Source organism: Phalacrocorax carbo, chromosome 9 (assembly GCF_963921805.1).
Source record: "Phalacrocorax carbo chromosome 9, bPhaCar2.1, whole genome shotgun sequence".
NCBI lineage: Eukaryota > Metazoa > Chordata > Aves > Suliformes > Phalacrocoracidae > Phalacrocorax > Phalacrocorax carbo.
This window is the reverse complement of record NC_087521.1, coordinates 21,782,072-21,797,073: the sequence shown is the minus strand read 5'-3', so window position 1 is coordinate 21,797,073 and position 15,002 is coordinate 21,782,072. Positions and strand designations below refer to the sequence as shown.

The following is a 15,002-nucleotide window of genomic DNA, read 5'->3' as shown; positions in this document are numbered from 1 at the left end:
TGCCAACATTTGTTCTCAGACCCACCCACATATATTGTTTATTCATGGCACAAGAAAGCAGAACATAATTCTATGCAGATAATCAAAAACACCAATGTACAAAACAAATTAGCATACATCTGAAAATTTTTGACTCTGTTCTTCTGTGCTAAAGGATTCTGTCAATAATCAGAGACAGCTCTCCCCACAACAATGACCTAAGTTCAGCTTTGGAGATGCTTTAACTTGTCCTGAGGCTAGACAGCAAAGAATCAGACCTGTTGAGACACCCACAGTCATGCTTCTTGCATCTCTAATGAAGCAAATGGAGTTAAATCTCACCTGCTTGAATGCCCCACTAAGGACACATCTGAAAAATTACCATCTTGATGGAGATATGTGAAAGAAAATGACAGTATCAAGTGTTTCTTTGGCAGCAACTTCTGATTTTGAAATAGCCCATTCAAGTTTGCCTGTTCCAAGGTTCACCATTTTCCTTCTCCCTTCCCACGTAGGCTTTTAAAAAGCATACCACCAAGAGGTCTTAATTACAGGCAGATCTGGAGAAATCAAGGCAGCTACACGGATCCCTACTGAGATCACAATCAGTGCTGGAAACTTTTGAAGTCTCTGAGGAGAAAAGCACAGTCCTGTTCAGTGCTGCAAGCCTGAGCCAGGGCGGCATCACAGAGGGGTGTGTACCACCTGCCATGGCTGTGGCGTGCTGGGAGCACGGCAGATGGTCCACCAGATTTGTTTGTTCCCAGTGTGCATATTGTGTTCTGCTCTCTGGCAGAGCCTGTGTCTGGGCAGCCAGGAGGGAGGCTGTCTGCTTGCCTTGTGCTGGCTCTGCTGGGGCATGCCAGAAGATGAAGGAGACGACATTTTCTGTGGGCTAAGTGTTTCAGGAAGAGCCTCTTGGGTCATGTAGTGAAAAGCAAAGGGAGGTTTCTCTGCAGGGTGAGGTGCAAACCTGCAGTGTGAGTGGAGGCAGGGACCCCTGAGACCATGGTTTCACAGTCATTTTTATTAGAAAAGTAGAATAACTTAGGTTGTAAGGCACTTCTGGAGGTCATCCAATCCCACCACCTGCTCACAGTAGCATGAGCCTGGAATCTAGCTCAGGTTGGTCAGGACAATGTCCAGCCAGGTTTTGGATGCCTCCAAGGACAGCAATTCCACAGCCTCACAGGGTGACCCACCCTTGTATTTCACCTTCCTGTGAACATTACTTTCCTTATATCTCATTTGCATTTACCTTTCTGCAGCTTGTGTCCCCTGCCTTGCACACTACCACTGTGCACCTCTGGCTCCATCTTCTCTCTAATGCAGCCCATTACATAGGGGAGGACAGCAAGTACGGCCTCTCCCCTTGCCTTCTCTTCTTGAGGCTGAACAAGCTCACGTCTCCCAGCCTCTCCCCACTCACCCTGGTTTCCAGCCCCCAACTATCCTGGAGAGATGGGAGGGACACAGGAAGACGTGACACCTCTGGCAGCAGCATCCTGCACTTTGGTCAGGTTAAAGCAATTGTGAAACCACAGCCTGAGAAGAGGAAGAAGAGGACACAAAGCCAAATTTCAGAAATGATGAAAAGTAAGAGTCTCCTTGGGACCCAGAGGGTCTTTATTGAATCACAGAAAGAAACTGATGCTAGAGTGAAAGCAAGGGTAGTGACTCACTGCGGTGGATCAGGGACAGTGTCCTATGTCCTATGTGTGCATTCCCTTATCAGGGCTGGAATTAATGTCTGAGCTAGAAGCTCCCCCTTGGAGTGAGCCCAGACCTACTGTGTGGTGCTGGCAGGGGGCAAGGCCAGTGTACAGGATGAAATCAAGGAAGAAGCAACTCAAAGGTGAAGATCTGCCATATCTTCGCTTGGAAGGACCGGAGCAGACACTTGACACAGTTGCACCTGATCTCTATTGACATTGTGGGAAACTTGTTCCAGGAAGTCACTGCTGAACTGTTTGTGTAACTACAAGTGCATTTCCCCTTGAAACACAACAAGAACCTGAGCTCCACAAATTAAACATAGCCTGGCAGCAGAGAGAGAGATACAGCCTTCACCAGCTCCACGCTGACATTTAATCTCAGCACTATTGTAGGAGGGACTCCTGTGCTCTCTGTACTCCAGAGGGCATCATCAGAACCGCAACCCCATCATGGTTTAAAATGGCTTTCAGGGTAATTAGTTAAATATTTAAAAAAGATGAAAGTGTTTTTCTGCCCAGAGAAGAAAGCATAGAGTTCTTCTAATTTATATAATTCTTTTTGGACTACAGCCAGCCTGTTTCCAAGGGAATTTATGCTGGATGACTCTTGTTAATGTTGTCAATTTACTGAATATGAAATAGTATTATTAAGATCTTGTAATAATAATAATAACTTTAATAGCCCCAAAGTAACCGGAGGTTCAAAGTAATAAGGCACCTAATGTTCCAGACCAAAAGGAGCACATAGAAGGATTCCTAACAGCACTGTTGCTAACAAGCTGTCTTTCAAAATATCAGAGAAGTGGCTACATAAGCCTGCTGCCTGCACTAAAAAAGCTGCAAGTTCACATGCAACATATTCTGCTATCAAATATTAAAACAGAGTCTCTGCAAACTGCAGGATAATTTACATGATTGAATGAAACTGTTGTATACATGAGGGAAAAGAAATTTGGTATCACATTGCATATAATATTGGAGACTGATATTAATTAGATTTTATTTCATTCACTTTCCCTCTTGCACTCCCATAGAAACTTCAGCAGGTAAAGGGCACTTTCAGTTGCAAAACTAAACTGCTTTTAAATGAAGTCATGTTAAGTCAATTGTTTTTTTCTTCACTTTTCTCAGTAACTTGACTCATAGCTGCACTTTTTTTCTTTAACTTTGTTCTCATTTGTCTCTTGGTGCACCTATTATTCATCTTCAGTCTGTACATGTTCTAAGTAAGGCTCTGTAACTTCAGAGGCTGTTGTCATTTGTTACTTTAAAGAGGAAGAGGCTGCATGTGCCCAGCTGCTATTTTACCACCTGGTAAACATTTCAAACACATGTCCTAGCAGCCTGGATCAAAACACATACTGAACTGGTCTGCTTACTTTTGCATGGATGAAAGGCACTTGCAGAGAGAAAGAGAGGAGAAGACAGAAAAGAAAGGATTTGCAGCAGCTCTGACAGCCCTACATGCGTGGAACACTCCACACTGCACCTACTGGTGGTTCTGCATGTGCAAGTGTGCATGCTGAAAAATAGAGGAAAATAAATGATTCCGTTTGCTCCTAAGCCCTGAGGAATGGTCCAGAAGAACCCACCAAAACAGTTACCCCATTACTGTAAAGCTTTTCTTTCTGAAAGATTCTTCCCTTAAAGTACACTACAAAAAAAGACATTTTCTCTACAAGACATTGAGGTGCTGGAGTGTGTCCAAAGAAGAGCAACGAAACTGGTGAAGGGTCTAGAGCACAAGTCTTATGAGGAGCAGCTGAGGGAACTGGGGTTGTTCAGCCTGGAGAAGAGGAGGCTGAGAGGAGACCTTATAGTTATCTACAACTACCTGGAAGGAGACTGTAGCAAGGTGGGGGTTGGTCTCCTCTCCCAAGTAACGAGTGATAGGATGAGAGGAAATGGCTTCAAGTTCCACCAGGGGAAGTTTAGGTTGGATATTAGGAAAAATTTCTTCATAGAAATGGTTATCCAGCATTGGAACAGGCTGCCCAGGGAAGTGGTTGAGTCACCATCCCTGGAGTTATTTAACAGATATGTAGTTGTGGTACTTTGGGACATGATTTAGTGTTAGGCTTATGGTTGGCCTTCATGATCCTAGAGGTCTTTTCCAACCTAAATGATTCTATGATTCTCTGAATTATAGCACCTTTTCTCCTGCAATCCCTTATTTCTCAAGAGGACGCTCCTCCTGGGTGGAAGGTGTTCAGCTGGACACTGACCTGTGAATTTTTTCCATCCCTTAATTTTACCCACATTAGCACAGCCCCTGTGGTTGCCCCTCCACAGGTGCTGCAGGAGCACAGCCTCCTGCATAGACCTTAGCTTTAAGGAGGCATCATGTAAACCACAGGTGGCCTAACCACATATGTCCATCTCTATGTGAGAGCATGCTCTGGTGTACCAGCCTGACACCGCCTTGCTTGTATTTCAGCAGTACCTGCACCTTGTGCCAGCCCATGCTTGCAGAGCACAGGGCGACAGTTTATCCTTCAATCCATTTCTGTGTGAGGTACCAGGTGACACCAATCTGGCCAGGGCATGCGGGGTACCATGGACTCCTGAGTGCCCATCTCTGCCATCATGTCACCATCCCTATAGCAACCCTCAGCCACTACAAACATCAGTACTACTGCTTTAATTTTAAGTTTACTAGTGATGTCCCCAGAAATTGGCCCTTATTAATGGCAATGTAGATAATTAAAAAATAGTGGAATAAAAGCTATTAAAAGTCTGGTGTAGAGGAAGCAAAATATCTCTGTGCAAAATACTAAGATGAGATGTGGCTGCAGCATGCATCCAGTTATCTTTTCCTTAGGCTCTTGTCTAGTATTATGCATGCGTTTAATTTTGCTCATTTCACTACTTCTAGTGTATGAATTCATGCAATCTACGGAAGTTAATGATGCATGTGAAATATTTGCTAGAGTGAGGGGCTGAATTCCCAGCAGGAGGCTCTGCAGAAATGCAAGAGGACTCTTATGACTGTTGTAAGCAAAGGCAGGGTTCTGCCATGCATATACAGCAAAAATCAGGTGCCTCCCCCCAAAAATTGTCTTCACTGTTTACTCTGCACCATACCTAAAGTAATAACACTTGTCTGCCCTGGTTAATGTTTTCTAGAGGACACTTTGCTTTCATAATGCTATCTAACAGTATAAATAAGAGAGGGAGCTGCAGGGTAGTCCTAGTGAAGACAGCAGGGTCCTTGGAAGCCACTGTAAGTAGTGATTTTTTTGGTTCCTATAGAGACTTCAAAAGAGTATCCGCTTGCTGCATGCAATTGATTTTAAGTCTTTCCTAGGGTTGTATCTTGTACTGAAATCTGTCTTAGCAACTGTTCCAGTGATAAAGAGGCTTTTATTGAGTCAGCTGGATATAAAGGGCATAGGCATCACAATTTAGGCATGGAGTTGCCTGCATGCTGTTGGGTGGCTGGTAGGACAAGTAAGAATCTAAAAGCCAGAGTGGGGTGTCGAGTTGCCTTGCAGGGAAGTAAGGCAATCTCTGGAGCCAGCAAATCCTAAGCTCCTAAAAATAGGTCTTTCCCAGATGTACCTCCTGCTAGAGAAAATAGGCTTTGCTCTATTAAAAGCCTGAGTGCTTTGAGGTTTTTTTTAATGTATTGTTGACCCTTTTTAAGTAGTTCTGCTGATTTTTATATTCAAGGTCTACAAGAAATATCTTTGCTTAGGGAATGGGATATCTAAGGTCTGCTTCTCTTTTAGATGAGAAATCTTACAACTGCTTTAATCAGATTACAGGATCACTGAGAGGGAAGGAGAGAAAATGTTGTTCTCCACATGCTTGGGGGAGTTACGATCACAATGAAGCCAACATGTTCATGGAGCTAGAGACTGAGCAGTGGTCAGGTACACACTGGAAAGTAGAAACTGGGAACCTGGTTCAGTCTGTTCTTGGGACTGCTGCTGCTTTCCATAAAGAAGAAAATCTCCTCTGTCCCATCTGGCTGCCCTATCCACTGCACTCATTCTTTTTTATCTTCTTTTTTTATCCTCTGACCTCAGTGATGCTTCATCCCTGAATAGGTGCAGCAACTCAGGTTCAACATCAAATACTGATGGTGGCCTGGTAGAAGAGTGAGAGCATCTGTTCACCCATTTCCAGGTAAAAGGAAGCCCAGAAGTGGGTGATGCCACTCTTGGAGGGTGCGCTTCCCCAGTGAGTTCTCCAATGCTAAGCTGTCTTACAGAAGATAGATGACTCTGGGAACAGCTCTGTGAACTGTCACATACATTTCTAAAGGGCAGTGCAAACTTCACTTCCATGTTTCTGCTGCAAAAAGTATTACTTTTAATGAAATACTCACAGCAGTTGTTTTCTCTGCAGAATCCAATGTCCTTGGCTTGTGCTTGCAGTCTTGTCAGGGGCCTCAGGCAGAGGCATCAAAACCAAATCACAAGAGAAGTAAATGTCTAGCTGATCAGTCTGGGAAAGCTCCTGAGCATGTCCAGGCACTTACAGTGACGTATGCAGAGAGCTTTCAGACCAGCCAGGAAAGCACGTGTGAGTTTGTGGTGCTCTTGTGAGTAGGCAGTCCTGGAGAGTAGGCTTCTGTGGTCTTTTTCTCACACACAGGTGGGACTAGTCAAGCCTTTCTTTTGTGACTTTCTTGTGTGCTTGAGTGATTTTTTGGGTATAGCTGTGAATAGCTGAGATTAGTTGAGCAGACACCAGTGGTGGAGGTGCAGCCATGTCTTGATGTGCTTGGTGCCCTCACAGTGCAGCTTTCAGGAAACAGATTTCTTAGATTGCCTCATTTAGAAGCAATCGGGAGGGAAGCAGCACCATCTGGTGAGCAAACAGCTTTTCTATTTCATGCCTGCATAAGTTTTTGAGCACTGCAAATTTTCATGTTGTCTAAAATGAGATTATCAGTGATGACCTCTTATGGGAGTAGCACAGGATGAATTTCATCTCCTGGACTATTGCACAGGACTCTAAAGGCAGAAAATTTTCTTCAGAATTGTGTCTCCAAATCGCAGAGATAAAAATCAGCCCTAAAGTGACAAATTAGCTACATCCACAAAGAAACAAGTTCTGTCAGTCAGGAAACTTAGTCCAGCTCACTTCCAGCTCTTCTGGTGGAATTATTCTAGGGTGACTTCAGCTCATTCCAGTTTTCTCCATTTTCTTTCTAGGATATCCTGTCCAAAATAAGTACTGCCATTCTGGGTTGCATGGTAGGGAAGATTGTGTGATAGGGAAGAGGTAATATATTCAACAAGTGTTATCACCAAATCTATTACAGATAAATTGCTCAAAGGAACACTTTCCTCCAGGTGTTGGAATGCTTTTGTGCCATTGTCTGGTTTGATTGAAGGCTCTTCATGAAAGCAACATTTTCTTGAATACCACAAACATATTATCATTGCATAACATAGCCAAAGAGAAGAAAAGGGGTAGAGAGTCAAATGGGCTTCCTTCCAGGCTATCAAACAAGTCAGTGGCACTTTAGAATTAAAATTGAAGAGTTTTTCACTATTACTCCCATGGTTATGGACAAACTGTTTTTCTGGAGATTATATGAGTAAAGGTCTTAAGATAGGAAGCTTCCTGAAAAAATAGCCACTTCAGATAGGGGGCTGATTCCCTATGGGCTTTTTAGCAGAGGTTCTCGGCTCTTTCCTCTTTGATACATTGTTAGCAATTATGCTTGATAGGAAAATCCCTCAATCATTAAGGCCACATGAGGATCTGCATCTCCTACTTCATACCGAAAGGGTCTCTGTAGTCAGTTTATCACTGGCTGATCACTTGCTAACCTAGAAACCACAATAATATCAAATGGAATAGTAAATATTAAGTATGAAGTAACAATTTCCAATCATATTCTAAAGGTTTACAGGATGCAAATTATATTATAAAAGTACCTTTACATTTCAAAGAAGGGCCTAATAGAGTGGGCCACTTGTATGTTCAAGGCTTAAACAATAAAAGACCTCTACATACTGCAGCTTCTGAGTCTTTTATAATCTTATGATTTTAAAATCAACTATTATCAAGGTTTTTGTGAGGGCTGACTCATGAGTCTTGACTGTTCGTGATTGGCCAGTACTGAAGAACAGATGGATGATTCAGATTCAGATTGTATTTAATTGTCTGTGAATTCAGAGCTGTAATAGAGTGAAATTAATTCCATGAAAGTACATAAATTAACCACAAAATGCAAACATGTCATAACTACATAGAGCAAAAATATCAGACTAGGAAAAAATCCTTCAGAATACTGTAACTGATATTTTACAGAACCCGTCGAGCAAAACCATGTTATATCCATTATCCATAATTTTGAGGCCAATTCAGTTAAATTCCATGTCTACTTTGCATTCCAAATAAATAGAAATTGGCAGTTCAATGTGTGCATAGAAAAGTCCATCTATCTGCTGTGTTTTGTAATAAATATTAAATGTGATGAGATAGGGAACAGGTGGTGACTTATATTTAAAATGAAATGTTTCATTCTTTGGTATTCATGTTATTCTTAACAAATTATGACTGCAGCTGAGTAAATAGTTCACAGTAAATAATTTATCCAGAGGCAGCTTCTGAATCAACCTGCTGGATATATGGAAATACATTAGGCTTAGCTATGATGCTTTTCTTTGGGAGTTGATTTCTTTTCAAAGTCTGACTAATACCTTGGCTCACCGATATCTGATTTTAAATATTCAGAACTGGAGTTCTTATGTTGAGTTACAAGTAGCTAGATATATTGAGAAGTATCATTTCAATGTCAAAATCAGAAGAGAAGGCCAAACTATAATTTAAAACCACTGTGCACAGTAACTGAATATTTTGTTACCAAGAACGCTTTTGGTTCTTCTATTCATCAATAACACAGGAAGTGTTACTGCAAACAGGCCTGTGTTTTAAAAATACTTATATCAAACACTTAAGTGTTTGAATATTTGATTATAGCTCAGAAATGTTTTGTCATTCTTATGCAGGTCTAACTATAACTGGATATTCAACTACCAATGCAAATTGCTCCCTCCGATGTTATGGAGAAAGAAGGACTATGAGCATAGCACTTTCTGACAACAGTCTCTCAAGGTGAATCATGCCAGCACAGAAAGTGGTAGTTGGTTTAATATGCCTCCCCTCGCACAAGTTTTAGTACACCTGGCTCATTATCTCCCCAAACTCTTTGGAACTCTCTCACCATCTCTTTGCCCTAGATTCCTCCTCAGAAATGAGGCCCACTGGGACATTCACATCCACATTTCCAAGGTCCTTTTGTAAGAGCTTACACAGTACAGAGTGTCAGCTCTGCAAAGGCATAAAAGGTTAAGATAAATGTATTGCCTTTGACTAGTAGAGCATCTGATATAAATAAGGCCTTGTTTTTGTTAATGACATTGACTCCTGCTGTGCTGAAAATGAACCCACTCCAAAGGTTTGTTTTGTCTATTAAGAGACTTCAGGTTCTTATTTAAAGCATTACATCATTTTTATTCAGAAAGAAAGAGCACCTATTCCTTAGACACATAGGGCTTTATATTCAGTTTGCTACTGAAAAACAGCTGCCACCATTTGTCCTCTCTTGAAGTATGGTGCCTTATCAATCTGACCAAAAATTTATTTAAAATTTCCTTCATGCCTGTTTGCTCAAATTCCGTTTGTATGTAGCTATTGATTGCTGCCCACATGCATGAATTTCCTCTTTCTTCCTTTACTCACAAAACACCCAGACTTCTGTGATGTGCTTTCCAGGAATTACCTTAGACCATTAATGTTAAAAGCACAGTAGTATTGCAGCTCCCCAGTGCTTAGCCATGGTGTGTTTTCTCATGGGATATGCTCCATTCTCCGGCCTGCTGAGGGTGCTGTGTATTCAGCTAATCCATGCTGAATTTTGCCTTTGCAGGTATTTAGGGTGAGGGCAGCAGCAAGAGTTGGCAGAGACTTGCCAGGAGACCTGGGAAAATAATAATAAAAAAAAAAATCTGGCAAGAGTTGGAGAACATGGAAACTGAGGACAAAAGAAAGACATAAGATTTCTTATTCAGCGGGAACGGCAGAAAAACTATTTCTAGTTAATTAATTTACTTACCTTAGTAACAGCATCTCCTTTTTTCCATAGGAATTTAATACAAGAAGATGAAGATGACATTCTACATAAGTTTGTTACTGGCTGGGCTTCATACTGTTGCCCATGGTCAGCTCCCACCCACGCACCCCAATGGACATAATTCAAATGAACCTATACACCATATACATCATGGAAGTGAAGCGATCGCTTGCCTCAAACTAGTGCCAAACAATGCTGACTTTGCATTTCAATTTTTTAACAAGATTACACTGGAGGCACCTAATAAGAACATTATCTTCTCTCCTGTAAGCATCTCCATTGCATTTGCGATGCTGGCCCTAGGGGCTAGATCAGCCACTCAGACTCAGATCCTGGAAGGACTTGCCTTCAACCTTACAGAGATTCAGGAGAAAGAGATACATGAAGGCTTCCACAACCTTTTGCACATGCTGAGCCATCCCGGGAGCGGGGTCCAGCTCAACATGGGGAATACCATCTTTCTAACAGAGAAGCTGAAACCTCTAAAAAGGTTTTTAGATGATGCCAAATCTCTGTATCAGCTGGAGGTTTTTACTGCTGACTTTAACAATCCCACAGAGACTGAGAAGCAGATCAATGATTATACAGAGAGAAAAACACATGGGAAAATTACTGATTTGGTCAAGAACATGGATCAACAGACTGTAATGCTTCTGGCTAGCTTTGTTTTCTTTAAAGGTAAGTCCTCTAGGATTCACATTCTTATTATTCATTCTTATCAACTGATCTAACATCAGCTATCTCATTTGGAAATCACTTTGGGGAAAATTTCAAATGCTCTTTGCTGGGCCAGAAGAGCCCCTAATGGCATATTGGAGGTGGTGGAGAGGTGTCAGGACCCTGCTCAGCACGGGGAGGTAGCTGGGGCCCGCACAGGCTTGGTTCTCTCTGTGGCAGCCACAGGAGATCTGCTCCAAGCCACAGCCTCCTGTGCAGCTTGCTATCATGAGTTTACTGGTAGCTCCAATTGCCCCATGATCTTCTAATTTTCAATGAAGGCCCTGAGAAGCATGCGTGACCTAATTCTTTTAATGCCTCTCTTTAAAAGTGTGCATGATTCAATGGTCTAATTTTAGTAAGTACTCAGGTTTTTTTCCTATCAGTCCTTTATATATATACACTAACATATTTATACATGGAAGAAGCTATTGATGAACAGGAGAGGACATTTTAAAGAACAAAGTGGAAACATGGTGCATTTTTATGCATTAGATGATGCGCTCTTAAGCCTCACACAACAGAGCTCAGATATGAGATCCTACATTAATTTTATCTACAAACTGAGGCTTATGATTAAAGTCAATAGAAATTAAATGCATATGGTATATGAGTACACAGATGATGTCAGTTAAGCCCTTAAACAACAACTTTCAGAAAGGCCACATAGATGACCTGAACAGAAAAGTAATGGTAGGTACAAAGAAAATGCCTAATTAGTTCATTATTGGCATCTGAAAAATAAAGTAAAATTGGAACTTAATACACACTTTTGGCCAGGTAAAAGATTCTTGCCTTACTGTGATGTACATTTTAAAAAGTTATGTTTGAAAATTCTGAATTTAAAAAATGGATGAATGGGTGAATATTATTACTAGTTGTACATAATTCAATTTGAGAGATGGGACATGGGATATTCAGTTGCATTCTCCTTCTCTATGTCAGGCAACTGGGAAAATCCATTTAAACCAGAGCATACCAAAGAAAGGGATTTCTTTGTGGATGCTGAAACAACCGTGAAAGTCCCTATGATGCACCAGATGGGCAGATTCGACTTCTATTTTGATGAGGAGCTGTCATGCACTGTGGTACGGCTTCATTATAATGGGACCGCTACTGCATTTCTGGTTCTGCCAGCAAAAGGGAAAATGAAGCAGTTAGAGCAAACTCTGGTCAAGGAAACCATCCAGCAATGGTCAGACCATCTCTTCCAGAGGTAATCTTCTGCCTGTCAGTTGTAGTGGCACCTAGATTTATAGTCTTTTTTGGGAATGCAAAAACTATGAACTTGCTGATTCTGGGAACTGGGTGTGTTATTTTTGGCTTGTGTGCCCTGGCTGTAAAAATCTTGCAGCTGGTTAGTATTTAACTATTCTCTTGTTGATGCCTGAGGGACTTGCTGCTTCCCCCACCAGAACAGAGACCATCCTGGTGAGCTCTCAGGAGTCCCGAATAGCAAGCCTAGACTGGTGTTTCTAAAACAGTCCATTGGCTGAGTGGGAAGGTGGCAATTCTAAGGCAAATCTCCTATACTGAAGTTTCAGCTAATGTGTTTTACCCCTCATATGTCACTGATACACTGTGACTCAGAAATAGGTCTAAACCTTAAACCATAACTTAAACGGTTTGTAGTAACACATACATACATAATATGTCCTACACAAATATCTTCCTTACAAGAACCATTGCAACACAAAGTGGTTGTTAGAACAGGCTAGTGATTAATTGTGCGTGTCCTGATTTTCTGGCATTTTGTTTTTGAAACCATAAAAATCTAATGGGGTTCTGTTACCTCCTACCATTGACACTGACATCAGCTAACACGCTTTACAACCCTGTTTGTCTGGGAGGGAGGAGATCTTAGCACCAGTAGATGAGTAACATCAAGTTAATACATGCCTAATTTACCAAGTTCTGCCCTGATTCACAACTAATAAGGCTGTACAGTTCACACCCATGATTCTTAGTGCATTATTATAGAAATGCCAGCACAGTTAATAAAAACATAATGGGTAGCAAATCGGATATGAGCTAATAACATGATACCTCAAATATGAAAAAGAAAAATGTATAATTCTCAGCAGCAAAATCAGGAAAATCCTTATCTAAATGAATTCTTGGTGCAAGTTCCTTGAAGATCAACATAGGAATAAGTTCTTCATGGGAGAGGCTGTGAGAACCAAATGGCAGCTTCAGTTCTTCTATTATGTTGATGCCAGTGCTAATACACTTGGTCCCATCATCTTCCAGAGCACTGGGCAGTATCACATAAAGGCTACAGCAGTGGGGTTTAGATCCTGTCCATTTTTCCACCTAAGCTATATCTGGGTGAGTCAGCAAAATGCTTGAGCTACCTTAAGGGCAATCACTACAGTAGGTGACTTGGAGGCTCTGAGGATCCCTGGACAGTGCCTGAAGAGAAATCCAACAGAATGCATACTAAGCAGGAGCTGCCTACAGATAGCTTACAGTCAAAGACAAACTCAGTTGTGGCCAGCCCACAGGAGGGAGATGATTAGAGGACAGGGTGTGTCCAAAGGCACCAGCAGCCAGGCACAGACCTTCTCTGGAGCCATGCCAAATGCCACAGCTATGCCAAAAACACAGCTTTGCTTTGAAGTGCTGCTGTTTGCCATAATTTTCCCCCAGAAGACTCTGTGTTGTACTTCAGGTCTCTACCTGCTTGAGCAACGTGGGCTGTCACCTCTGCACCTCTTCTTCTCTGGCTATAAAAAGGGGCTCTCATTACTGTCCTCCTGTGCAGAGTGCTCTCAGATTTGCTGAAGAAAAGCACCAGATAGATGATATAATTATTATTAATAATAATAATGATAGTGCCTGTATCACCATGAAAAGCACCAGCAACTGAATTGGCGCTCATTGTACACTCAGGGCCGGTCCAGCCCCCTGGGGTTTGTCACTCATGGGAATTACACAGCTTTCTCACCATTGTTTACCTTGGTCAAAGATCCTTCTCACCACCTTCTGTGTTTTTCTTCTACCTAACAGGCTGGTGAACCTCTACTTCCCCAAATTTTCTATTTCCGGGAACTATGAAATAAAAAACATCCTTAGCAAGATGGGAATTGTGGATGTGTTCACAGACCAGGCAGATCTCTCTGGCATCACCGGCACCCTGGAGCTGAAGCTTTCTAAAGTAAGCCTGTGGCTGTCAGCCCTTTCCTTTCTTTCATGAACATGCAGGAAAACCACTCTGTGGTAGCATCCAGAAACACCAGCTAAATACAGCTCCCAGCTTCCCAGCAGCTGGGCTCACCCTGACCTCAGGCTGCAAGCTTACAAGAGGCTTTTGGCCCTCAGTTACAGTGGTAATCAGCTTACTTTGCTGCACATATGTTTTTTCTGACTCCTATCAGCTGATATCACTTGGGGGAGTATCTGGAACATGAGAGGAACATCAACCTCCAGTTTCTTGAGGAGAGCAACTAATGGTCCTGGTCAGACTGTCCTCCCACCCTGGAGACTCAGTTTTGGAGGTGCAGACAAGCTCTTACAATTGGAGCCACCATCCTTCATCCAGTGTTTGGGACAGGAAAAATAGCCTGGGACTTTTTTTTTGAGGACATTTGTGTAGCTCCATCTTGGTCCTCATTTAAAGCAGCCATGACTACAACACCACAGCTCACATCTCTGCTGCCCCTGCTCGCTTCTCAGTGGACGCTCCAAAGCAGGGCGGCTTGAAAAGGGTCTGATTCATTTCTTAGGTGGCTGTTCGTGCCCAGAATGACTGTCTGTTTTCTTTCTTCCTAGGTTGTTCATAAGGCTGCTCTGGATGTTGATGAGAGAGGTACTGAGGCAGCAACAGCAACTGCTGGTGAAATGACAATGTCTCTTCCTGCAACCATTGAATTCAACCATCCCTTCCTCATGCTGATTTTTGACAGAGATACAAACAGTACGCTCTTCATAGGAAAAATAGTTAACCCGACTATTACTAGCTTAAGTGACATATGAATTCTGCTTGCTATTACTCATTAAAGATGATGTGAAACTGCATGGCATGATTTATTTCCATTTGTGCCAGCTTAGTGTATGGTTCCTTTTTAGCAAGAGTTTTTATTCTATGCCATTATAAAAAACTACTGGTATTGACCATGACAATTCCTTGAAAGGAAGCAAGGAAAAAGTTTTAAATTCATCTAGCTAAGAATGCCTTTTTTACTTGACTGAAAGCCAAGGAAAAACCTAAGATTTGCCAGCATTAAAAGACATTTGTATTATAATGGAAGACTCCTGCTTAATAGATGGTTGTCAGCCAGAATAGCGGATAAAATGATTAACACACTTGCAAACAAAGAAGAAGTGGTTGTAATTTACCATAAGTAAGTAAACAAGAGTTGAGAAGAGTTGGATCAACAATGCAGGGTCATGGGAGACTGAAGCTTCTAATGAAGACAGTACTGGGAATGTGAAAAGCTCTCTTCAACAGAGAAAGAAATCTCCTTTCTCCACCAGAAAGATTTTATCACTTT

At 41.9% G+C, this 15,002-nt stretch overlaps 1 protein-coding gene across 4 annotated transcripts; it reads left to right on the top strand.

Moving 5' to 3' along the window:
- Positions 1-4,850: 4,850 nt before the first annotated feature.
- LOC104053139 (alpha-1-antitrypsin) lies at positions 4,851-14,526 on the top strand. Of its 4 annotated transcripts, XM_064460667.1 has the most exons (6): positions 4,871-4,917; positions 5,455-5,569; positions 9,805-10,470; positions 11,455-11,725; positions 13,519-13,666; positions 14,281-14,526. In XM_064460667.1, the coding sequence occupies exons 3-6, from the start codon at positions 9,822-9,824 to the stop codon at positions 14,482-14,484; spliced, it is 1,272 nt and encodes a 423-aa protein (XP_064316737.1). In that variant the 5' UTR covers positions 4,871-4,917; positions 5,455-5,569; positions 9,805-9,821; the 3' UTR covers positions 14,485-14,526. The 4 variants fall into 4 exon arrangements, with proteins under 4 accessions (XP_064316736.1, XP_064316737.1, XP_064316739.1 ...); XM_064460666.1 differs by lacking the exon at positions 5,455-5,569 and having other exon boundaries at positions 4,851-4,917; XM_064460669.1 differs by lacking the exons at positions 4,871-4,917; positions 5,455-5,569 and adding an exon at positions 5,597-5,825.
- Positions 14,527-15,002: the final 476 nt, after the last annotated feature.

Bases quoted from the DNA above. Each gene is read 5' to 3' on its own strand.
- LOC104053139 (XM_064460666.1), top strand. From the start codon at position 9,822: ATGAAGATGACATTCTACATAAGTTTGTTACTGGCTGGGCTTCATACT. The intron at 10,471-11,454 runs GTAAGTCCTCTA...TCTCTATGTCAG, and splicing joins TAGCTTTGTTTTCTTTAAAG to GCAACTGGGAAAATCCATTT. The intron at 13,667-14,280 runs GTAAGCCTGTGG...CTTTCTTCCTAG, and splicing joins TGGAGCTGAAGCTTTCTAAA to GTTGTTCATAAGGCTGCTCT.